This window comes from Micromys minutus (assembly GCF_963924665.1).
Source record: "Micromys minutus genome assembly, chromosome: 5".
Taxonomy (NCBI): Eukaryota; Metazoa; Chordata; class Mammalia; order Rodentia; family Muridae; genus Micromys; species Micromys minutus.
The window spans coordinates 40,761,093-40,788,252 of NC_137974.1; the positions used below are offsets into that span (position 1 = coordinate 40,761,093).

The window sequence follows — 27,160 nt, forward strand, 5'->3', positions numbered from 1 at the left end:
TTCACTAACATATCTTGTAGGCAGGACACCACTAAAGACCAAAGGGCTTAAGGCTGGCTTAGTGTTTATATTTCTTCTTTGGTAGCATGCCTTTAGTGCCCTGTATCAACAATTCTAGCATAATAGGCATGAAGGTTCTATGTACGCATCAGCTCAACTTCTTCATTATCAATTAATTTTGTAGGTGTTGGCTTCAGCTATGGGACCTTGCTGTTATTCTGTGAAGAGCAACCTTTAGTTTTAGCAACACCTTGAGATGTTTGGCAATTCCCCGGAACCCCTTTGGCCAGTTCTTCAGTTATATGTAACCCAACTCAGGTACTGGAAGCTTCATTTGTTGAAAAGAAATGGCCAATTAGAGCTCTATTTCCTCCATAGTTTGGTGAGTTTATTTGGATTGCAATCATATATTTATATATTTCATGAAGTTTCTATATTAGGTCTGGTACTATAGGCCTCTGTGGGGCTGGGGCCCCACAAAGAGATCTCTGGTCAGGGAGTGGGATCCAGATCTACTACCTCTGTTTCCACTGGGTCTGGCTAAGTACTTGGTTTCAGTGGAAGAGGAGAGAGTTCAGGCTTGGAGGGGAAAACCAGTTCTGCCACCTCTGCTGCAGGTGCTGTCCAACCTCAGTCTCCACTAGGATGCTGGGCTGACTGAGCCATTAGGAGAGTCCTTCCTGTCAGGGTGGGGAGGGAAGCTTGGGAGAGCAGATCTCTTCTCAAGCAGTGGTGTTACAGCTCTTCTGATAGAAGCTCTCAGATGATGGAGTAATTCCTACATACCTTTAATTTTAGACAGGCTTCATATATAAAGTTTTGTGATGGTTCAGCATCTGACAACAGGCACTTCCTATTGGCTTCGCCTGAGGGCTTGGGGATACTTCACCTACATATTTTGGGTTGTGGTACTGCCTATGTCTTCAGCATAAGTGATGTGTTGTCACATCCTCACCTGTTGGGGAGGGACTTGAGGGGTTGCTGTTCTGTCCTAAGCCTACCTTGAGGAGGGACTTTGGAAAGTACCTATTCAAACCTCTCTACAGGGGGCTCTGGGGGCTGTAGTTGCATGAGAGGGGTCTGATCTCCCAAGCGACTAAGAAGCACCTGCTGTCCCTTAGGGTCTCTAGGAGTTCTACTTATCTTGAACAAGAATCAGGGTATACTTCATTGCCAATTCCCCAGATGGTACTTCACTAAATGTTCCCTAATTGTAGCTATCTCTCTCAGCAGTCCATCTGTTGTGTTCTTCCCTTCATTTCTCTACTTATTCCTCCTGTTCTAGCCATGCAAACTATGTATTCTATTTCCCTTTATTAAAAAAATCTATCTGTCCAAACATAGTATCTTACTGTTTACATAACCTCTGTAGGTCTAAAAATTGTAGCTTGATATTCATTAGCTAAACAGCTAATATTTAAATAAGAGACTGTGCACTATATTTGTCTATCTGGATCTGTATTGCCTCACTTTGAATGACTTTTTATCTAGGTCTTTACCTTTGCCTGTGAATTTCATTTTTAATGGCTGATTAATATTCTTGTATGAATTATTGTTATTATCCATTCATTTGTTGAATAATTTTAATTTAATTTATACTCTTATAAGTAGAGTAACAGTGAATTTGGATGAGCAAGTAACTTTTGGTAGAATGTATTATTTTTTAGGTATATGCTCAAGAGTAATATAGATGGACATTGAGATATTTCCAGTTTGTTTCTGAACTGCCACAGTGACTACCATGGTACCCACAGAATTTTACACTCCCACCAGCATGGATGAGTGTTCTTACTTTACATCCTCACCGGTTTGAGCTACCATCTGTTTTATTGTTCTTTAACAGTCAAACGGTTGTAAGATAAAATCTCTAAGTGGTTTTGACATATCTGCCCTTGATAATTAAGAATATTGAATATTTAGGTGTTTCTCAGCCATTACAGATTCCTCTGTTGATATTTATCTGCTAAAATATATAGCATTTTTAAATTGTATTTCTTGTTTTTTGTTTTGGTTTTTTTTTTTTTACATCTAGTTGTAAGTTTTTGCTATATTTCGGGTGTTGGCCCACTATTAGATATGTAGGAGAGGAAATCCCCTATTCTGTAGGCAGCTCCCCTGTGCAAATGGCAACACTGCAGTTTCATGTGGACCCCTCATTGATTGTTGATCACAGTGTCTGTGCTTATGCTGTTCCTGTACCAACTGTGTACTGTTCAAAGTCTTTTACTATGCCAATCTATTCAGGAATCTTCCCCACTTTCTCTTCTATTGGCTTCAGTGTATCTGATTTAATGTTGAGATCTTTGATCCATTTATAGTTGAGTTTTGTACAAGATGCTATATGTGGATCAATTTGGATTCTTCTATATATAGACATCCAGTTTGATTAGCACACTCTATTTAAGTTCTTTGCTTCTTTTATTTCTTTTTTCTTTTAATTTACTTTTTTTCTTCAGTGTATACTTGTGCCAATACCATGCTGTTTGATTACTAACACTCTACAGTACAACTTTAAATTACAGATGACAATATCAACAACTCTTCTTTTTATAATTCAGGATTGCTTAACCTATTCTGGTTATTTGTGTTTCTATATGAAGTCAAAAATTGTCCTTCCAACATTTATGAATAATTGTTTTGAGATTTTTATGGGTATTACACTGAATCTTTAGATTAGTTTTGGTAGAGTGGTTAATTTTACTGTATTAAAGCTACTGATTTGACATCTATATTTTCATATATTCTTAATTTCTTTATTCATTGTCTTAAAATTTTAATATATATGTTTTTAACTTACTTTGTTAGAGTTACCACTGGATATTTTAATATTCTTGAGTCTATAATGAAAATTGTTATTCCTCTAAATTTTTTCTCCAACCACTTGTCAATTGTCCATAGGGGACTACTAATTTTAATGAGTTAATTTGTGCACATCTACTTTGCTGAACATGTCAGCTGTAGGAATTTACAGTGGATAATTTAAGGATGCTTATTTATATCCCATCATCTGCAACTAAAGATACTTTGACATCTTCCTTTCAAATATATATTCCTTGTTCTTCCGTTGTCTCATTACTCTAGATAAAATTTAAAATTCTTTATTTTCATAGGTTTGGAGAAAGGGACCAACCTTGTTTTGTTTCTAATTTAGTGGAATTGTTTTGTATTTCTCTATATTTAAGTTCATGTTAGATATGGGCTTGTGGTAAGCTGTCTTTATTATGGTGAGATGCATCTGTATCTATGTTCTCTTCAGGAATTTTATCATAAAGTGGCATTGGATTTTGCCAGATGCCTTTTCTGCACCTAATGAGATGATGATATGGTTTATGATCAGTCTGTTTATGGTAGATTATATTTATCAATTTTTATATGTTAAACCATCCCTGATCTCTGGAATAAAGTTTACTTGATTGTGGCAGATGATCTATTTTTTAAAATGTAATTTTTCATTTAGCTTGAAAGTACTCATGTTTCATTTAGAGGCAACTGTATGCACAGCATTGCTTATTTAGTGTTTTCTGAAGTGTCAGCTTTCTTCTGGCTCAGTTATGTAGGTGCTCCATGAGTTGACACGTCTTTGTTCTGGCTCACACAGCTGCTTATTTTACAAACTGTTATGAAATTGCTTTCCTGTGGTTCCCTTGGCTAAACTGGCAAGCAGTGTGATTCATGGCTTGCCAAACAAAGTGAGACTGAGGACTGAGTCATGCCTATTTTTTTCAAGAGTCCATGCTTTCTAGTCTTCCTAAACATACTTTTTCTTAATTGTTTAATTGCACTGATGTGTGAAAGTTCATTCAAAATAAAACATACAATGACTTTCTAAAATAATACTATCACCATCTAAAACATATCACAAACCATCACATTCATAACAGAAATTAGTTATTTATAAATAATAATAATTTCAAAATATAATCTCAGTCAATTAGTTATTTATCTTGAAATCAGTAAAATGAGAGATAAATATCTCATATTGAGATATGACATATATAATCATAAAGCTAATCAAATGGTAGCTAGTATTTTGAAAATGGTTATATGTCTTAACAGTTGAAGTGAGATTGTGAAACCATAAAAAGTTTAATCATTGCAAATTGACTCTGCAATTGTCTGTATTCTCTAAAGCTCCTGTGAGCATCAGTCTACCATAAAAGGTTATTTCCATAAATCTGGATCATAAAGTCAGTCATAAGAGTTCTTTCTAGTCTGAGGTTTCAAAATTAGACTTCCCACATAGAGAAAAGTATTGCACAGCTGGATCATTCACAGAACAGCACTCAGCAATATTGTTCAGTGTAACTCAAGACTCAAAGGGGAAATCCTCAGGTACCAGTATTTGCTTCATATTTGCTACCAGAAAGGGAAAGACAGGAAAGAGAGGGGTTTAAAGGTAATTTATAATGGAAATAACAAAAATGGTAGCAGCAGTTATATTTTCATTTATGATTTTTAGCTACTCATATATCCTGCCATTTTGGTAAAGAGAAACATCTGATCAAGTGCGTTGCTCATCAGGAGCCATCATCATGGCTTACATCCTGGACCAGTGGATCTGGGACAACATCTGCGACCGATCCTTTCAAGTTGTTTATATCTCAAAGTCCGATATTCTGGACTTCTCACCTGGAATTTTGTAACTGTATCTCAAAATGTTATAATTCTGAAATGCATCTGCATCTCATTTTATTTCATCCTTATTGTACAGTACATAGTACATGAACACGTCCTACAATGAATACTCACAATCATGAATCATTGATGTATCTGCCTGTGTATTATTTATTTAGCACAGAGACTAATGAAAAATATTTTTCCATGAATACTATTAGAAATAATAGAAAAATATTTTAAGAATATTTTTCAAAATATATGCATATAATTTATAGTAGTTTGTCCAAATCTCATCTTTTAGATCAGTACCGTTTTCTTGTAATATGTACTTTTGATTAATTAAGAACAAGTCAAGAGGGTGAATGTTGATTCTCTCTGGGCAGTGGTTATCAATCATTTTTATGTTGTATTTCTGGTTTTTTAAATTATTATTATTCTTTAATATTATTTTATAGTCAAGTCTATATCCCTCTCCACATGTGCCCTCGAACTGTTCTATATGCCATACCTACCCACACCCAGCTCCTGTCTCCAAGAGGATGTCCCCACTCCCCAACCCACACACCACCAGACCTCTCCACTCTCTGGGGCCCCAAGTCTCTTGAGCTCATCTCTCACTGAATCCACACCAGGCATTCCTTTTCTATATATGTGCTGGAGCCTCATATCAGGTAGTATATACTGCCTGATTGGTGGCTCAGTGTTTGAGAAATCTCGGGATCCAGATTCATTGAGACTTCTGGTCCTACTACAGGGTTGACCTCCTTCTCAGCTTCTTCCAGGTTTTTCCTAATTCAACTTGAGGGGTCAGGAGCTTGTGTTCACTGGTTGGATGCAAATATCTGCATCTGACTCTTTAAGCAGCTTGTTGAGACTTTCAGAGGGCAGACACATTAGGGTCCTGTTTATAAGCATGCTATAGTATGCCTTGGGGCCTCCCCTTGAGCTGGGACAAATTTGGGCTAGTCACTGAACCTCCCTTTTTCCACCTCTTTTCCATTTTTGTTCCTGTAGGTCTTTCAAACAGGAACAATCCTGGGATAGTTTGACTGTGGGATGGCAACCTCGTCCTGATCTCAACCTTAATGCTGTGATTCCTTTAAAAGATCCTCATCTTCTGCTGATCTCCTAACCATAAAATTATGTTCATTGCTACTTCATCGTTGTAATTTTGCCTCTGTTATAAATTGTAACATAAATATTCTTTAATTCAAAAAGGAGTACCAGCCCACATTTGAGAGCCACTGGTCTTGGATGTCTTTGAATGTGACTCGGTCTTCAAAATGTAATAAATATTTGAAGATGGTTGCTTTACAAAATATAATAAATCATAAAGTATATTTTGTGTTTTATATTTTAGGCTGTGTAACTTGTCGGCCTTTTAAAATGTAGTTGGGTTTATTTAATATCATTATTATACTGTTTTCTTTGTAACATTAATATTATGGCAGCATATATGAAGAAAAGACAGTACCACAGTGAGAATAAATGAATCACAACTCTACCAGAAAAAATTGATAGGTGCTACAATTAAAGAGAGTTCTAGTCACCTTGTGTTCTTGCAAACACTTGATATCACCTTCTTTTTCACTTGAACCACTGTAGTGTGAATATTAGACTCTTATGTTATACTTTTATTACATTTACTAAACAAGGAAGAAGCTGCTTTCAATAAATCATATTTCACTGTAATTTTTATTATAATTTGTAATGGTTTGAATATAAAAATAAGAGGAGAATAATAATAAATAAAATCAAATACTTAATAATAGAATAGCTGAATGTGATTTCTCATCAGTCATAATTTTGCTAAATTTTACCTGGGCTTATTTAATTAATCAACAATATCATAAGGAAAATAACAGTTTATGAGTCCCTTGTGCTGTGGTCAACAACTCCTTCTCCATTGTCCTGTAAATATAGATGACTGATTCAACAACAACAACAACAACAAAAACAGTATCATAAACTGAGATAATAAAAACACCAAAAAGCAAGAAGTTGCTCAGGCTAATACTAAGTACCCTCAGCACATGTTAAAATTCTTTCTGGTCTGTGAATGAGTAGGAATGCAAGCTAATTAACAGCTTCATTGCATTTGAGAGTGAGCATTGCTTTCTATTACTTCAACTGTGGTTGTGTTTTTAGATTAAGTTGTATAAATCATTTGGCAGTCTCCCAGTGAAGTCGGCTATATCTCTGTTTAGCTGACAAACCTGAATGTTTACTGAGCTTTGGGAAGAAAATCATACATCCTTTCCTACTATAAAATAAATATCAACTAAGCCAGGCCCTTGGGAGTTCCCAGAGACTAAGTCACTATTCAAAGAGCATACATGGGTTGGTCCATGGCTCTGAGCACATATGTAGCAGAGGACTGCCTTGTCTGGCTTCAGTGGGAAAGGATGTGCCTAGTCCTGTAGAGACTTGATGTCCCAGGGAAGGGGTATGCAGGTAGAGGGGTGCATGGGAATACACTCTCAGAGGAAAAGAGGATGGGAAAAGGTGTGAAAAACTCTTGAAGGGGGACTGGGAAGGGGAGAACATTTGGAATTTAAATAAATAAATAAATAAATAAATAAATAAATAAATAAATAAATAAATAAAACCATTTTAAAAATAAAGGAAAATCTTCTAATTAGAACAAAAGCACCATTTCCCAAAGGAAATGCATCTTTAATGATGTTAGTTGGTTTCCTAAACTTTTATGTTGTTCACATCCCTTTTTCCATTTCCTTTCAGGTATGTCATCCTTGTCAGTAATGTAAGAAAAGTATGAGGAATTACTTTACTTATATAACTACAATATACTGTCCAGAAAACCAATGTAGTTATATGGCTGGATTCTCCTGTGTAACTTTGAGATCTAGTAAAGTTTAATGAATGAATGTATCGATGAATGATTTAATTAGCATTGACATCTTATACTCTCAGGTTTGTAAGAAGCATTGTGACGACAAGGCTTATACATCCTTTGCCACTAAATTTATTGGAAACAGAGGGTTGAATAGAGTAGAAATTATTACAATTTTGGGATTAAGAAACTTAAATATTTTAATGAATAGTATGTTGATGTTATAGTACTCTCATATGGGGAAGTAGCAGATACTCAACTGCCTGTGAAATCATCCCATTATTAATATTTCCATATTACTTGAAGTATATTATCTCATATATTCATATATCTACAAAATATTTTGTGGATTGCTTTCATTGTAAACTTAATAGTTTTGACTTGTGTATCTAAATGCATGTACATGTATATGAGTGTATGTTTTTATATTTGTGTGTTTATCTCTATCTATCTATCTATCATCTATCTATATGTCAATCTATCTATCTACCTACCCACCTACCTATCTGCCTGTCTGCCTGTCTGCCTGTCTGTCTATCTATATATGTATGTTGCACTGGGGATTATCTAAACACTGCTTAAAATAAATCGATGTATATATTGCGGGTGTAAATATGTTATTCAGTCAGAATTATTGCTATCACACACATACATCTTTGTGTGCATGCAGGCACACATGCACAAACATTCACTCACATGCTTTTTATCATGATGTTAAACACAGTTACAGGCTGAATACATTGTTATTGTTCCCTAAAAGCGTGTCACCTTGGTAGAATGGCTCAATGATTTATCAGTCTATATTCGTAGAAGCAGGGCCCCGGTGTCTGTTCCCAAGAATGAAAGTCAGAACCTGGATGTCTCAATGTGCTCTGAAGATGCTCTTGATGAGTCTCCAAATCATGACTCTTTCCTTTTCACTCCATTAGCTATGCTCAGCAAGTGGTTGGAAATGGAATCAAAGCCCAGTCTGCAAATCCTGAAGTCAAAGTCAGAGGAACTGATCCTGTGATAAATCAGATCATTGATAAACTGAAGCATGTTATCCAGGTAAGTAGTTTTTAAATTACATTTATTTTATTACTATATTGATTTTTATTTTATTATCAACTTTAAATGATATGTGAATGCTTTCTAACATATTTGATTATTTGAATAAGTGTATCTTTTATCTTTCCTAAATTGAACTTTGGAATTATTTATTTATATCTCCTATTCTAGAAATATTTGGTAGGGTCATCATCATTTAAACCCAGTTCCAGTGGTACTATTGAACAGTTCTTCACTTGACAGTATCTCTGGCATTCACAATATTAATGTTCGGTCTCTTTCGGCCATTGCTGGAACAGACTATGCTTCTATCACCACCCTAGAGAGGGACCTAGAGATGTAGATTGCCAAAAATGACCACCATCTTTAGAAAACATTTGAGAAAAAAAGTTGTTAGTGAAGCCAAGTTGAGATGCTTTTACTACTGGCTCTGAAGCAAAACATCCTAGAGAGCAATATGAAGTTCAGAAAGGCACACTTTTAGTAGTTAAGATATAGGGACTTTTAAGTTTGGGGAGCAAGAACAATGGCAGCACTGACTGATGTGACTCACTGAGGCTGGACTGGTGATAATTGATTTCTCATACCCATTTTTGCCCTCAGCTTCCTGATATGATTTATTAAGAACGGATCGTGAGTAGATATGTATCTTGTGGATTTAGGATGGATACAACAAATTTTTATATAGAAATTTAAATTTCTGATTCTTTTAAGATTCTTACAAGATTAATTTTAAAGATAAATAATAACATAATTACTTCATTCTTTATAACTGCAAATTGCTGCCTGTCAGTAGGAAAAACTGGCTGAGAAAACTACCTTGCTTCCTATACTATGTTAATCTATAACAAGTTGCCTGGTTATGAATGTACAGGTTTTTTTCTTTTTTGGAATAATTTGTTTTCTTTACCTGTAATGCATAATGCTATTTTATAAAGGTATTGTTAAACAACTGTTGCTTTATAATCATTCACTAGAAGAAAACTAAAACATAATCACATTGTAATTGTATATTGCTTGAAAGATTGTTCTGAGATATATAAGCTATGAAAGAAAGAATAAAATGTGGTGTGGTGTGGCTGGGATATTTCTCCCATCTATCAACTGTGTGTGTATCTGTAAAATTTGTGTGAATGTAGAGTTGGAATATTATTCCTTCCATCCACTTATTGTGTGTCTTTATGTATGTATGTGTGGAATACTTGGAATCTGCTTGCTGAAGCTTTCCTTCAACCATTCTATGTCTGTCTATAGGTCTGTCTATAGGTCTGGATGCATATGTGTGTGTGTGTGTGTGTGTGTGTGTGTGTGTGTGTGTGTGTATTTATATAAATTTATTAGACACTTTCTTTTGGCTTTCTATTCAGTGTGTGTGTCTGTGTGTGTCTGTGTGCATGTGAATTTTCTCTCTTTCCTTATCTTTCTCACCAGTCCAAATGAATAAAAAGAGTTCATAATTTTTTCTGGCCTGAGAGAATGCCAGCCCCATTAAACTTGTTCCCTCACAGAACTGTCTGCTGAGTTACTTCTCTAATCATTGGTTGCCTTTGGCAGCAGACCCTGTAGATTTCTGGATCTACCCTGGTCAGTGGTTCTAAGAACTGACCCCTGGCAGTTGCCTGTTTACCCACATGAGGATGCCAAATCCAGGTCTTATCTGATTATTCCCTCGATTATTGTAGGAAGTTAAACATGTCATCCAGAGGTGCAGTGATAATTGTGTGTAGTAGGATAGGCATAAATATAAAGCAGACATGAAATTAAGCTGTTCTGTATCTTTCCTCATCCTATTTATCTGTAATCTATGACATGGTCGCACTGTATGTATTTATGAAAAACTTCATGGCTCAGAATATGTTTATAGCTGTAGTCTATTATATAGGCAAGTGCTTAAACCTAAGAAGATACACATACACACAAAGAAATGGTTAGGTCTCCAGTTTTCAGAGATTCATAAAAGCCCTGTGGAGAATGCATTACTGATCTTTTGCTCTGCAGCACAACATGGCCAAATCCTTGTCACAATGATATCAAAGTCACATCCTTTTCAAGGTTTTGCAGGGAAATGGTTAGAGTTTTCAAGCTCCTGCTGAGATTGCACCACATTCTTTCATCTATATGAGCATGCAGATCTCAAATAATTCAGCCTTTGTTTTCATTATAGAATTAGAAGAAAGAATCAAACATACACTGCCTGTGAAGTCTGAATTTTACGTTTGTTGGGAAGACATGGCTAAAAATTAGATTTTTATAAAAAATCATAGAAATTCATATCCTGAACAGGTGTCACTGAACTGCTATCATTTTTTGTGCCTTAGAATGTACCACTTCCTAGGCTGACTTTCCTGCAGATGAAGAAAAGGGTTTCATTTTGCCAGACTTCTGATTCATAAAATGTATATGCCCAGCAAGGTGGCTGGTGTCATATGTAACAGCAAAGGACAGTTAGCAGGATGCCTGGTGTCACCTCTGAAAAAGGTTCCAAAAGGTTATCTTCTGGTGTGAGAATTCATTACTTTGGAAGAAGCGTAGGTTAAGTGAGAGCACAGACACTGGGACATATTTCACAGCCTAATCCATAGACATAGATGGTCAAGTAAGCATTCATATAAAAGTCGTTTTCATTATAATGGATGTTTACTGTATTTGTAACTGTGCACTATGCCAAAATGCTACATTTTATAAGCGAGATTAATGTTCACATTGCCTTTTTGTCTTTATACAACTATACAATAATAATCTATCCATATTCTTCACCAGCAACAAACATTAGTAATAATTACTTCCATATGTCATTACTGAAACACCTGTTTTTGACCTGCTTGAACTGTGACTTCAAATTCTGAATTCTGAAATTAATCAGTAGGAAAGTGGGTCTAAGAGATTTTATACTGAAATGCCCACATGTTCAGGTATTCTACAGTTGCGTTATTAAATGCACTTGACCTGTTCATAGTTTTGTAATTGACTTACACAACAGTGAGCCAACGTAGATACTTACAGTCTCAGTGGGTTTGCATTCTGGAAAATACAAAAATTCAGAACAAGCCTAACAAACGCTGACAAGAATTTCAAAGAAACGGCAGACTGTGAAGAGAACCTAGGAAAAGTGTGCTGCTGGCTAGAGGAAAGGAATCAGGAAAATTAGTGAGAATTCTGGGGTGAAAGCACTGAGAGCGAGTTCATCACCTTCAAAGGGAGAAAATCCACAAGGCTGCATCGGGGTGAATGGGCAGTGGCGGCAGGCACAAGCTGCTTGGGAGAATGTCTTATGTTCTAGGCACATTCATTCGAAATGGAGGAAGATGTTTAACTTGATTTATGGTTTTTTAAGATATTTTGTTTACTTACACTCCAGCTGTTGCCCTCCTTCCTGATGCCCCTACTCAGTTCCTCCTTCCATCCTACTCATCCTTACTTCCAAGAGGTTGCTCCTTCTTCCTCTTCTGCCCACCAGGTATCCTCCATGGGGCATCAAGTCTCTTAAGGGTTAGGCATATCTTCTCCTACTCAGGTTAGACCAGGAAGTCTTCTGCTATTTGTGGGCCAACGGCCTTGGAACAGTCCATTCATGCTACCTGGATTGGAGGTTCAGTTTCTGGGAGCTCTTAGGGTTCCAGGATATTTGAGACTGCTGAATTTGTCCTCCCTTCAGCTTTTTAATATTTCCCTAATTCAACCCCATGAGTCCCCGACTTCAGTTCAATGGTTTGGTGTAACTTTCCCAGTCCCTCTCTGTCAGCTGCCAGTAGGGCTTCTCAGAGGTCAGCCCTGGTAGGTCCCTGTTTGTAAGCATAGCATAGCAACAGCAATAGTGCCAGGCCTGTGTGCCTTCCCAGGACATGAGTCACTTAATCCCCTTTCTTTCCTTCTCTTCTCCATTTTGTCCCTGCAGTTATTTTAGACAGGAACCGTTCTGGATCAGAAATTTTGACTGTGGGTTGGTAACTTAAGATCCTTTGTATCTCTTCAAGTTTTCTCTCCTCAGTGTTGGACATTTTGCTAAGATCACCCCCACTGAGTCCTGAGAGTCTTGCACATCCCAGGTATTGATCTTTCTGGAGTCCCCAACCCTGTCTCAAGCCAGAGACTGCATATTTCCATTCATTTTCCTGCCCTTCTGGGCTTCACTCCTGGTGCTCCTTCCCCTTCTCTGATCCTGTTGCCCCTTTCCCCTCCACCTCCAATATTCTGACAAGTTCCTCAAAGAAAGAAAGGCCAAAAAGTGGAAGCCTTAGTCTGTAAATTCTTTGTATAGCTCTATTTAGTCTTTTGGAGGCTAAATTTTTGAGTTCATTATGTATTTTGAATATTAGACCTCTTTTGGCTGTAGTTTTAGTGAAGGTTTTTTTTTTCCCCACCAATCCCTATTGTCTTATTAACAGTATTCTTTGCCTTACAGAAAGAAACTTTTCAGTTTCATGAAGTCCCATTTATCAATTGTGGAACTTAGAGCTTGAGCCATTGATGTTCTGTTCAGAAAATCCCCTGCCCTCTGCTAATGGGTTCAAGGCTATTTGCCACTGTCTCTTCTATTATAGTTACTGTATCTAGTTTTAGGTAGAAATACTAGATCCACTTGGACTTGGGCTTTGTATAAGATGATAAATATGGTTTTCTCTTCATTCTTCTACATGCAGAACACCAGTTAGACAAACACTGTTTATTGAAAATGCTTTCTTTTTTTTTTTTTCTCTACTGTATGTTTTTGACTTCTTTTTGAAAAGATCAAGTGCCTACAGGTATGAGGGTTTATTTCTGGTTCTTTGAGTCTATTCCATTGATCTACCTGTCTGTCTTTGTACTAATACCATATGGTTTTTATTATTGCTCTGTAGTAGATCTCGAGGCCAGGGATTGTGATTCCCCCAAAAGATTTCTTATTGTTGAGAGTTGTTTTGTCTATCCTGGGCTTTTGGGGTCTTGTTTTTGGTTTGTTTGTTTTGCGTCACATGAATTTGAGAATTTTTCTTTCAAAATTTGTGAAGAGTTGTGTTGGAATTTTGTCGGGGATTGCATTGAATTTGCAGATTACTTTTGGTAAAATGGCCATTTTCACTATGTTAATCCTACCAATCCCCAAGCCCATAGGATAGCTCTGTGTCTCCTGAGGGCTACTTTGATTTATTTCTTCAGGGATTTGAAGTTCTTGTCATTGATATTTTTAATTTGCTTGCTAAGAGTTACACCAAGATATTTTGTACTACTTGTGGCTGTTGTGAAAAGTGTTGTTTCCCCAATTTCTTTCTCATCTCATTATCATTAGCATAAAGGAAGACTACATAATTGTTTGAGTTAATTTTATAGTCTGCCACTTTGCTGAGATTGTTTATCAGCTGTAGGTGTTCTCTTGTGGAATTTTGGGGACTTCTCAGGCCTACTATCATATCATCAGCAAATAGTGAGACTTTGATTTCTTCCATTCCAATTTGTACCCATTGGATTTCCTTTTGTTGTCTTGTATCTCTGTCTAGAAAGTACTGTATTGAATAGATAGGGAGAGACTTCTTCAGCATAATTTGTTTTTTAAAGATATTTTGACTATATTGTGAAACACGGACCTCATGGAGAAATAGTAAAAGAAAGTCATGCACGTGAATGATGATAGTGATTGAGAAATGAACAATTAGTGTAGATAAGTATGAGAGAGAGAATGTTTTAAGTATTAGAACTGGAATTAATTTCTGTGTAGATTGGAAGTATTGGCAGGAAAAAAACTGGATAAGGACATTTGCTATCAATGAAAACCTGCATTCACAGGAAAAAAAAAAGTGTTACATGAGAAAGGAATGACATGAAACAGCTTTGTTCATATCCAAAAGTTTCAGGTAGAAAGCCTAGTAGTGACCAGAAAATGCCAGCAGTATTGACCATTTAGGGGTGTTAGGAACCAAAGTAGAGATTCCATAGCAAAGTTAGCATGAGCAGGACATCCCAGAGATGGCCAAAAAAAGGTACTGCATCATTTATCTGCCTTACACCCTTCCTTATCAGTCCCTATGAATTCTCTAGTTGTGTATTGTGTGTATTATACTGTAACCAGATATATATTTGTTTACCCCTGTGTATACTGTTTAGGATAAGATCTGCATATAAGGTTAAAGTCTATATGAATTAAGATATAAAGCTTTTTTAATCTTTAAATCTATCATAATTTTTCTTTTTTGTAACAGAGAGTACATAAAATTATAATTGCTACTAAAATTATGACACCTTGAAACTCCACAGTTTCTTCATGGCTATGCTCACTGTGCAGAAGTTCATTGAGATGCATAAACTTTGGTGTGGCTAATATTGCTGCATGGGATTTTTAAAAATTGATTTGCGAATTTATTACAATAAAGACAATTATTTTTAATTAAACTATTGTAGTTAAAAGATGATTTACAAAGAGATTCAAAATGTCCTAGAGAGAGAGGTTCTAGTATAAATAATCTCAATATGCTTCATCATTAAGCGCAGACTCTATATTTATGTTCTGTTCTTCAATGGTTATTGATAAGACTGACAAGTTGTAGTGAGATAGTCAGTTCCCCCTGAATCATCTCTGGACCTCAGTGTTTCCTTCCTGCTGAAAGAGCTCTTTTGCAATGTGAACAGGAATCTAGGGGTTAAAGAGAGTATGTTACCTACCCCTCTTCCATCTAGATCCAACTTTGCTCAGATTACAGGACTGGTCTTCAATCTCCATTCCAAGCCTCTTCCTGAGGACATCAAAGTGCTGCACCTGTACAAATAATCTTTAATATCAAATATCTATCATGTTAAAAGAAAATGATGGCAGAAGCACAGATACCGATATCTAAGTACTATTAGAGAAAGTTGATGGTTTGCTACTAAGAAATCAATATGCATGTTTTCATTTTGGGATGCAGGATGCAATGGCACTCCGTTTTTCATTAACTAGCATTTTCTTTCCTCAAACCTTACCACATTAACTCATTTAAGAGCACCAAGTTTTTATTAAACATCTGCCTTAATATGGATTAGAACTTCTCCATAAAACCTTCTTATGCATTAAGTCCATTTTACTTTCTTTTTGAAAGGGAAGAAACCATAGCCAGTATTTAAAGTGTAAAATAACAATACATACAATAGCATTTTTCTTGTGATCAAAATGCACTATATTCAGGCAGAGATGATGCTTTCATTTTATGTAGGGAACACTGCATACTGATTCCTTCACATGATTCTGTTACACATAGTAGCCGTGGCCCTAGGCTAATGGTACTAATATTCCATAATCGACAAGTTCTCCATTTGATATTAGCAATGCAGAAGTCATCAAAACACATTCAGTAAATTTATATTTGAGGAAAAAAGCACTTAAAATGCACTCTATAACTGTGAATAGCCATCAAATTCTACAATTAGTTTCTTTGAGATAATTCAATTGAAAGCAGCTTTCTGGAGTGGGAGGTAGAAGGACTCTGACTCCACTATTGGCTAGATCACTTAAAACAATTCATTGTTAGCATAAAAGAACCGTGTCAATTAGTGTACAATCAACTGGAAACAAAGACCTGAGAACTCTCTTTGAAAGTAATGAGATTAGCATTGGCCATCACTGATTTATTTCTGATTATTTAAAAGAGTATATAATTGTCCTGTGCTGACTGAGGGCTAAGTTTTGTATTTACTCCAGTAAGGCTCTTGATTTTACATGATAAGATGAACAATTTTCCAGGTAGGTTTGTCTTTTTCTACACATTTGAAAGAGTATGGATAATTAGAACTTTTATTTTTTAATTATTTATTCTTACATAATTTCGTGCACATATAAAGCGTTCTTTGATCCATGCTCTTTGTTATCCTCTCTGTTTTCCTTTTTCTGACACCAACTCTTTTCATCTTAAGACCTCATCCTACTTCCTCATTCTGTGTTTTGTGATCAGCCATATTGAATTAGAGCAGGCTGCGTGAGCACTGGTGATAATCAGTGATAATCAATTCGGTGTGTACAATGACTCTCTTGTATACATCTGAGGCACATGGCTCCTTCTCCCCTGTCAATCTCTAACTGCCTGCAGCCCCTGTGGAAGGCATGGGACTTTATGAATACCTTCTCCATCTACAGTGGACTGCAGGTGGGTCCAGTTCTGTGTAGGTTCTGTAGATTTCCACTGACACAGTGAGTTCATGAGTGCATCATCTATATCAGAAGATAGCATTTTATAGCACTCTTTTCTGTAATGGTTTGAATGAGAATGACCTATATAGGTTTTTCTGTGTGAATGCTTAGTCTTCAGTTGCTGAAGTATTTGGGGAGCATTAAGAAGTATGACCTTGTTGAAGGAGGTGTGTCCCTGGGAGTTGGCTTTGAGGTTGCAATAGCTCATGCCATTTCTAGTTAGCTCTCTCTCAGCCTCACAGATGGTATCTCAACATGTCAGCTCTTAGGTAGTCCTCCAGCACCAGGCCTGTCTGCTTTCTGCCATATATCCAAACATCATGGTCATGGACTCACCTTCTGTAACTGAAAGTAAGACCCCAAATTAAATGCTTGCCTTTATAAATTTCCTTGGACTTTGTGCTTTGTCACAGCAATAGAAAAGTAAGATACCTTCCCATTCTCTAACACTAATATTTTTTCTCTCTTCTCAGATTTTGTAAGAAAGTAAGTTCACTTGGATTTAAATTATAAAAGAAATTATGAAATACAGGAATAATTATATAGTTATTATATAGCATTATTGTTAGGGTTATTCTTGCCAACTTGATTGGGTTGCAGAATGCCTCAGCAATTAGCAAAGCATGAGTCCTCATGAGTTAGTGAGGAGGTTTCCAGCAGTATTAGATCATAGGAGCTCTTACTGATCTATTATTGATATCAGTCATTGAGTAAAGTGCTGAGAGATGGCAAAAATGTGGAGATAGGATATGGGTGAAGAAAGTAGGTCACAGTGGACATGTCATAGAAAGCTACATTTACCCTATTTTACTCTGACTTCCTCATGTTCCCATTTTACTCTGCTTCCTGTCCATCATGATATGAGTCATTCTGACATTCTCTTCAACCACAGAGCTCTGGAACCTCTGAAATTGGGAACTCAACTTAATCTTTCCTCACCAAAAATATTTCTTATCTGGTGTTCAGTCAACATGCTGGTAAAAGTGATGATTACATTAAGTGACAAATGAAATGTTTTTAAGACCATCACCCAAGTACCCACTCAGTAATTTCAAGTAACAACAAAAACTACCCCAAACAGCAACAACAACAAAAACTAACCCTAACTTTCTCCAGTCTTTACAAAACAAGTATACTGTAATGAAGCAGCATACAAAGAAACAGAGCTAAAGAGTTCACAAAGCAAGTGATTGAATCCCAGATTCCCTTAATTTGTCATTTATGTCTTCAAGGATCTCACATAATTATCATACTTAAGTCAGTGGGGCATTTGCTGAAGACTTGCACTGATGGTTTTTCAAATACTGTGTTTGACAATTGTCTGTTTCTATGAAGTTTTGTTTGTTTTAATCAGGATTTTTAGTTCTTCTTTTACTGTTAGTGACTTGGTCTCCTGCAGTGAAGATGCTGCCTCCATTGGTCTACTGAAGTGTCCTTGCTGTACTGACTGCTTATCTTTACTTTAGTTAAATAATCAAAGTATCTTAGTAATTATCTCACTTGGCCTAGAAACACTTACCTATACAGCTTATTTTCTTGGCTCCTGTTCCCTGATTTCTTAGCGATTTCTCTAACTACTTTCATTATAGGATCTTTATCTTTTTCTTCATCTAACTTCCTTAAAAGTTATTTTGAGACATCACATAATTGTCTTTTTTTCTTTCCTTCCACTTCCCTAGACACTCTAACTTTATGATAACCAACTATTCACCTTCTTCCAACATGTTGCCTCTCAGCCTCAGATAACTTCAATTTACTCGAATATTGTGCAATCAACATGGAACTGTAAATTCAAGATGGCCATGAAAACTCCATTCTTCTTGAAAGACCCTCTCCCTCTGATTTGCATCCTGTATGCTCCTTGAAGTTCTTCCAGCCTGTAACATGGTTAGCATTTTATTTTACCAGTGCTGGTATTATATCAGTGCAATCTTAACGTTTTCTCTAGCTCTTTTTTTTGTCTCCTTTACCTCATGATCTGAAATAAAGCAAGAGGGTTTTTTGTTTGTTTGTTTTGTTTTTGGATTATGTTTTTTAAATATAAATTTGATGAGGTGGCAACTCTTTTTCTAAAGATATTGTAAAATGAAGATCAGTACACTCAATATATCATAACTTAGAAAAGGTCTATAGATTTTTAAACATCCATAACATAGTAATGGTTGCATGACACATAGATGCAGTGAGTTTTTTTACCGAACATGTGAAAGTAATTCACCCTTCAGCTCTTGGGTTCATGAAGGCAGCAAGGAGAATGAAGGGAGCAGGAGATTCTATGATGCAATCACTGTGTTTATATTTATTTAGTTTTGGACTCCTGCTATCATTTAGATGTAAATGTCCCTTAAAGTCCATTGTGTTGCATGCTTTATCCCCAGAACCACATTATTTAAGGATGATGAACACTAATTGACTGATATTTAGTTTATCAATTGAAGCCCTTGAAAAGACATAAATTCCAGTGTCATGTCATTTGTTTTATTAGCCAGAGGATAAGTTCTTTGCTCCACCATATATTTTTTTCACTATTGCTATCTAGCACTCCCATTAAAGGCTTAAAAGTAGTGGGTTCTCCTTATCATAAGTAGGTCCTATTATTAACTTTTCTCTGCAGAAATTTGTTATAGTAATTAGAAGAAAACACAACTCCATAACTCAAAAATATTTTATCCTTGAACACACTTTTCATGTTCCACCAACTGCATGGATTAGGGATTGACCAATCAGGAATGAGGAAGGAGGAATCTCAGGGTTGTTTTGATTTGCATTTCCCTGACAGCTAAGGATGAGTAAACACTTCCTTAGATGTTTCTCAGCCATTCAATATTCCTCCATTGAGAACTTTTTGTTTAACTCTGTACCCCATTTTTTAATATGGTTGTTTGATTCTCTGGTGTCTACATTTTTGAGTTCTTTGTATACCTTGGACATTAGGCCTCTATCTGATGTGGGGTTGGTAAAGATCTTTTCCCACTCCATTGGCTGCCATTTTGCTTTCTTGACAGTATATTTAGCCTTACAGAAACTTTGCAATCTCATTAAGTCTCATTGGTCAATCTTTAACCTTAGAACTTGAGTGATTGGTGTTCTGTTCAAGAAATTTTCTCCTGTGCCTATGTGTTCTAAGGTTTTCCCTACTTTCTCATCTAATAGTTTCAGTGTATCTGGTTTAATGTGGAGATCTTTGATCCACTTACACTTGAGCTTTGTACAAGGAGATATGAAAGGGTCTATTTTTATTCTTCTGTATGCTGAGTGCCAGTTGGACCAACACCACTTGTCAAATAGGCTGTTTTTGTCAAAAATCAGGTGACCATATATGTGAGGAATCATTTCTGGATCTTCTATTCTATTCCATTGATCCATGTGCCTATTTCTGCACCAGTACCATGCAGTTTTCAGCACAATTGCCTTGTAATATAGCTTGAGGTTAGGGATAGTGATTCCTGCAGATGTTTTCTTGTTGTGGAGGATGAATTTTGCTATTCTAGGTCTTTTGTTATTCGAAATAAAATTGCACATTGATCTTTCCAGCTCAATAAAGAACTGGGTTAGAATTTTGATGAGGATTGTTTTGAATCTATATTGCTTTTGGTAAGATGCCCATTTTTAAAATGTTGATCTTTCCAATCCATGAGCATGGGAGATCTTTCCATTTTCTGAGATCTTCCACTATTTCTTTTTTTAGAGGTTTGAAGTTCTTGTCCTACAGATACTTCACTTGCTTAGTTAGGGTTACACCAAGGTATTTCATAGAATTTGTGACTAATTTGAAGGCTATATTTTCCCTAACTTCTTTCTCCACATGTTTGTCCTTTGAGTATAGGAAGGCTACTTATTTGTTTGAGTTAATCTTATATCCAGCCACTTTGCTGAACTTGTTTATCATCTGTAGGAGTTCTCTGGTGGAATTTGTGGGGTCACTTAAGTACACTATCATGTCACCTTCAAAGAGTGATGTTTTTCCTCCTTCCTTTCCAATTTGTATCCCTTTGATTTCCTTTTGCTGTCTAATTTTACCGGCCAGGATGGGCAGCCTTGTCGAGTCCTTGATTTTAGTGGGATTGCTTCAAGTTTCTCACTGTTAAGTTTGATGTTGGCTGTCTATTTCTTTTATTATGTTTATGTATGGGCCTTGGATTCCTGTTCTTTCCAAGACTTTATAATGAAGGGGTGTTGAAGTTTGTCAAATGCTTTCTCACCATCTAGTGAGATGACTAAGTGGTTTTTATATTTGAGTTTGTTTATATGGTAGATTACATTGATGAATTTCTGTATATTAAACCATCCCTGCATCCCAGGGATGAAGCCTCCTTGATCATGGTGAATGATCATTTTGATGTGTTCTTGAATTCGGTTTGCAAGAATTTTGTTGAGTATTTCTTGCATCAATGTTCATAAGTGAGATTGGTCTGAAGTTCTCTTTCCTAGTAGGGTCTTTCTGAGGTTTCAGAATGAGGGTTATTGTAGCCTCAAAGAATGAGTTAGGTAGTGTTCCATTTGATTCTCTATTGTGGAATAGTTTGGAGAGTATTGGTATTATGTCGTCAATAAATATTTGATAAAATTCTGCACTGAACTCATCTGTACCTTGCCTTTTTTTGGTTGGGAGGCTTTTGATGACTGCCTCTATTTCTTTAGGTGTTATGGGATTTATGAGATTATTCAGATGGTTTACCTAGTCCTGGTTTAACTTTGGTATCTTGTATCTGTCTAGTAATTCATTCATTCCCTCCAGATTTCCCAACTTTGTTGACTATAGGCTTTTGTAACAGGATCTGATGATTTCTTGAATTTCTTCAGTTTCAGTGGTTATTTCTCTATTTTCCTTTTTGATTTTGTTAATTTCTATACTCTTTCTTTGCCCTCTAGTTATTCTGGCTAAGGGCTTATCAATCTTGTTAATTTTCTCAAAAAACCGTCTGTTGGTTTTTTTGATTCTTTGAATGGTTATTTTTGTTCCTATTTGGTCTAAACTCAGATGGCAGCAGATCCTGATGTGGATTTGGAGAAAGAGGAACACTTCTCCACTGTTGGTGGTGTTGTAAACTGATACAACCACTTTAAAAATCAGTCTGTCGATTCCTCAGAAAATTGGACATAGTACTATCTGAAGATCCAGCTATTCCACTTCTGGGCATATATCTCAGAGACACTCCAATATACAACAAAGAAGTATGCACCACAATGTTCATATCAGCTCTAATAATAGCCAGAAGCTGGAAACAACATAGATGTTTTTCAGTAGATGAATGGATACAAAAATTATGGTACATTAACACAATGGAGTACTACTCAGCTATCAGAAACAATGACTTTATGAAATTCTTAAGAAAATAGCTGCATCTAGAGAATATCATCCTGAGTGAGATAACTCAGTCACAAAAAACACATAATATGCAGTCACTGATAATGGGCTACTAACCCAGAAAACTCAGAACACCCCAGAAACAAGTCACAGACTGTGAGAAGTTCAAGAAAAAAAAGAACAGGAAATAGGCTTCTTTAAGAGAGGATCTTAGCAAATTTTCACAGATGATTGTTATTCAGAGAATCGCCTTAAAATATCGTGTTTATCTCATTCAAGTTGTCCTTTTCCTTGGTATCATGCATTTTATAAACATTTCTTCCCGCTCGTGTTTTTCTCTATCCTTAACCATTTTTTTTTTTGGAGTTTTAGCCAGTATTCTAAAAGATTGCAAACTCTTTTTATTTGATGGCAATTTTGTAATTTTGTACCTGTTTGTGTTTATTATATTATTTAAGTAAGATAAATTTTTTTGGGCTATTGCTGATAAAAAAAATTAAACTAGATTTCTAAATAAAATAAAAAATGATTTTCAGAAGACGAAGAAATGAAAACGGAATGAGAAGGGAAAAACCACACATATGCACAGAAAATCTGTGATCTGTTGGCCATACACTATGATGGAGTCAAACCATTCCAACTCAAGGATTGCAGATCATTGTTCAATACATCTGATTGATGAGGAGGACTCATTGTAAGCAGTTGATTGACAACTCAGAGAGCTATTTTATAGAGGTGATCAAGAAAACAGAAGTGTGTTTATCTGATCCTTCTAGGAGGCCTTTATGGGGAGCAGCCACAGGCTGTTTGTGAGCATCCAAGAAGAAGAAGGTGTGGTCAACATTTTATGTACACATTGTTAAAATCTGCACAGGGAGGAAGGAAAGTTTCCTCATTGCACTGCATCTGCATCTGAGGTATTGAGGTTCTTAACATGCTCATATAACACAATCCACATGCACTCATAACCTAGCTGCTCCACAACTCCATAGCCTTGAGTTCTGTCCACAAATCCTTCATTTATTCTCTCCTTATTATTTCTCATCAGGACATCGCCATCCTGACTGATTTCAATATGTAGGCTCTGTCTCACAGCTGTTAATGTCCAGTCTCCTCTTTGTTAACACTGTTTTCTTTCATTTTTCTACGTGCTCTAAGGGGAACAAAATGACTAGGTATATCTATCTGGCTATGTACTGAAATTCATAAATCTGTCACTCTCCTTTGAATTTAGCTTTGAGGGATGATGGTAGCCTAAAAGCTCCCAAATCACCCACCCAACCAACCAACCAAAAAACAGCCTTTCATGTCTGCCCACATCTGATTGTGTGGTGGGAAGAGTAGCTGCTTTTTCTTGGAAAGTATCAGAATTTGACAACTCTTGCCTCAAGGTTTCAAATGTCTCCTTAATGACTGCTTACAGCCCTCCTTGCCATATGTAGTTTTTGAATATCTCACTCACACATACCTAATCTTAGCTTTCTGCAGGTAAATTATTATTCTATGATGCTTTACTTCTCCAATAAATTTACTTTAACCACTCAACACTAACTTTATGAATGTGCTTTAAAGATTTAAGATGTCTAGTAGAACAGTTCTGGGATGTCTTCCTTTCAGTGCTATGGTGCTTAAGCAGATGGCCTCCTGCAGCTTATGAACAGTTAAGGCACCTACAAAGAAGGTTATCTTATGGGGGAAGATGGTTGTACAGAACCATCTGGGATATTTCTTAGGCACAGAGAATTGCAGAAGAGAGATAAAGACCTGTGTAAAGATTCATTAAAAACTAAGTCATCTGAGAGTTCTATACAAATTAAAATATACATTGTAATAACTGTAAATATAGACAGCCTTATGATTGTAATTTTTTTTCTTCTGTGCATCACAGTGATGTGATAGAACAGTAATCAGTTTCATTAGATGTAGAACAAATCATAAATTTGATATTAATGAGTTGGAGTAGTTATGTCTTCATGAATGGGACAAGTTTTTCTGAAAATTATAATTCTGAAATTTTATAGTGTGAAATTTGTTATGAATAGACCTAAATCCCAATAAACAGGCGATGAAATCCTATTTAATTTTCTTTAAAAGCTCCTCTCCTTTCATCTTATAAAAGCCAGCTTGCAAGTGTCTAATTGTGCAATTCTAAACTCAATTTATAAGAAGGACATAGCAAAGCAAGATAATTTACCTTTGCTTTACCAAACCTAGGAAAATTCTACTGTAAACTTACAAAAGTAATTTAATAAAAAAAGGTTTGCAAAGGTTTTTTTTAAAACAAAAGATCACAGTACCGGGGAGGATGGCTAAAATGTCTGAAAAATAAATATATTCTTAAAGCATTATATACATTTTATAAATATAAAAAAGAAACCTTAGTATTAGGTGTTTAAAAAATCCTTATTTTCATCCATTCAAAAAAGTAAATTTTAATTTAATAATATTCCATTATAAAAATAAAATATAATTTAAATATATAAAAATATGTTATTTGTACTCAGTTTCCATTTATTTGATGATATATATTTTTCTTTAAAAAACAAATTACTTATATATTTTTGTGTTATATGTGTTAGTAGGTATGTATGTGTACTGCATCTCTGATTGGATGACAGGAGAAGGTGGCAGATTCCTTTGACCTGGATTTTACAAGGGAGTGAGAGATGCTATATGGGTACTGGGAACTGAACCTGAATCCTCTGCATGAGAAGAAAGTGCTAACAACTCTTAAACTATCTTGCCAGAACTACATATGAATATTTTCACTGACAAAAATTTAACACTATTATTAATCAGCATAACCAAGAGTTATGAAATTCTAGCATAAAATAAGAGACTCTTGTTTGTTTTAATATGGATCAGGCCTGGTTATGTCACCTTTCAAGAGCTAGTACAAAAAAAAAAAAAACCCAAATATTTACAAGAATTGAAGAATCAACATTTTAGGGTTTATGGTAAGATTTCTTTCCCAGCTTCATCAAATAGATACACATTTCCAAGAACATAGAAAATGTCTCATCCCACTTGAAATTAGAATTATCAAAGATCACTGTAATTAAGTGATGTCATTTAATCAGAACTTATTAACAATATGTTTGAGAATAGATTTCAATGTTCTAGGTTTTTTGTTATTCCAGAAGAATTTGCAAATCGCTCTTTCGAATCTATGAAGAATTGAGTTGGAATTTTGATGGGGATTGCATTTAATCTGTAGATTGCTTTTGGTAAGACGGTCATTTTAAAATATTGATCCTTCCAACCCATGAGCATGGGAGATCTTTCCAACTTTGGTGATATTCTTCAATTTCCTTCTTCAGAGATTTGAAGTTTTACTCATACAGTTCCTTCACTTGCTTAGTTAGGGTCACACCAAGGTATTTCATATTGTTTGTGACTGTTGTGAAAGGTGTATTTTCCCTAATTTCATTCTTTGAGTAGAGGAAGGCTACTGATTTGTTTGAGTTAATTTAATATCCTGCCACTTTCTGAAGTGGTTTATCAGCTATAAAAATTCTCTGGTGGAATTTTTGGGGTCACTTGCATATACTATTATGCCATCTATAAATAGTGATACTTTTACTTCTTCTTTTTTAATTTGTATCACTGTGATTTCCTTTTGTTGTCTAATTGCTCCAGCCAGGACTTCCAGAACTATGTTGAATAGGTAGGAGGAGAGTGGTAAGACTTGTCTAGTCCCTGATATTAGTGTGATTGCTTCAAGTTTCTAAACATTTAGTTTTATGTTGACTATTGGTTTGCTGTTTATTGCTTTTATTATGTTTAGGTATGGGCCTTGGATTCCTGCTCTTTCCAAGACATTTAAAATTAACGGGTCTTGAATCTTGTCAAATGCTTTATCAGCATCTAGTGAGATGGCCATGTGGTTTTATTTCTTTGACATTGTTTATAGGATGGAGTACATTGATAGATTTCTGTATATTAAACCATCCCTGCATTCCAGGGATGAAGCCTACTTGATCATGGTGTTTGATGATTTTTATGTGTTCTTGTATCTGGTTTGCAAGAATTTAAACTCTGCAGGAATCACCATTCCTGACATCAAGCTATATTATAAGGCAATTGTATTATTGCATGGTACTGGTACAGAGATAGGCCAGTAGATCAATGGAACAGAATAAAAGATCCAGAAATGAACCCTCACACATATGGTCACTTGATTTTTGAAAAAGGAGCTGAAAACATTCAATGAAAAAAGGACAGCCTCTTCAACAAATGGTGGTTGCTCAACTGGCGGTCAGAATGCAGAAGAATGAAAGTAGACCTTTTCTTATCTCCTTCTACAAAACTCAAGTGCAAGTAGATCAAAGATCTCCACGTTAAACCAGGTTCACTGAAATTATTAAAAGAGAAAGTGGAGTAAACCTTAGAACACATAGGCACAGGGGAAAATTTCCTGAACAGAAACCCAATCACTTGTGCTCTAAGACCAAGGATCAAGAAATGGAACTTAATGAGATTGCAAAGTTTCTACAAGGATAAGGACACTCTCAAGAAAAAAACAGCAGCCAACAGATTGGGAAATGATCTTTACCAATCTCACATCTGATAGAGGTCTAATATTCAATATATACAAAGAACTCAAAAAATTAGACACCAGAGAATCAAATAATCCTATTAAAAATGGGGTTCAGAGATAAACTAAGAATTCTCAATTGAAGAATATTGAATGAATGGGAAGCATCTAAGGAAGTACTCTAAGATATCCCTAGTCATCAGGGAAGTGCAAATAAAAACAACCCTGAGATTGCACCACACACCAGTCAGAATGGCTAAGATCAAAAACTCAAGCTACAGTAAATGCTTGTGAGGATGTAGAGAAAGAGTAAAACTCCTCTACTGTTGATGGGGTTGTAAGCTGGTATAACAACTCTGGAAATCAATATGGTTGTTCCTCAGAAGATTGGACATAGTACTACATGAACATCCAGTTATCCCACTTCTGGGCATATACCAAGATGCTCCAACATACAGTAACGACACATGTTCCACCATGTTCATAGCAGCCTTATTTATAATTGAAAGAAGCTATAAAGAACCCAGATGCCCTTTAGTAGATGAATGGATAAAAATTTGTCGTATATTTCCACAATGGAGTACTACTCAGCTACTAGAAACAATGACTTTATGAAATTTCTAGGAAAATAGATTCATCTAGAGAATATGATCCTGAGTGAGC

General features: G+C 35.8%; 1 protein-coding gene across 1 annotated transcript in view; it reads left to right on the forward strand.

The window, feature by feature from the left end:
• GPC5 (glypican 5) overlaps window positions 1-27,160 on the forward strand; it is a gene marked incomplete at both ends in the record, with an annotated part of 1,421,492 nt that overhangs the window by 483,518 nt on the left and 910,814 nt on the right. The window contains one exon of the mRNA XM_080916837.1: window positions 8,401-8,521. Within this exon, the coding sequence (XP_080772963.1) occupies window positions 8,401-8,521 (121 nt within the window). The remainder of the gene's footprint in view (window positions 1-8,400; window positions 8,522-27,160) is intronic.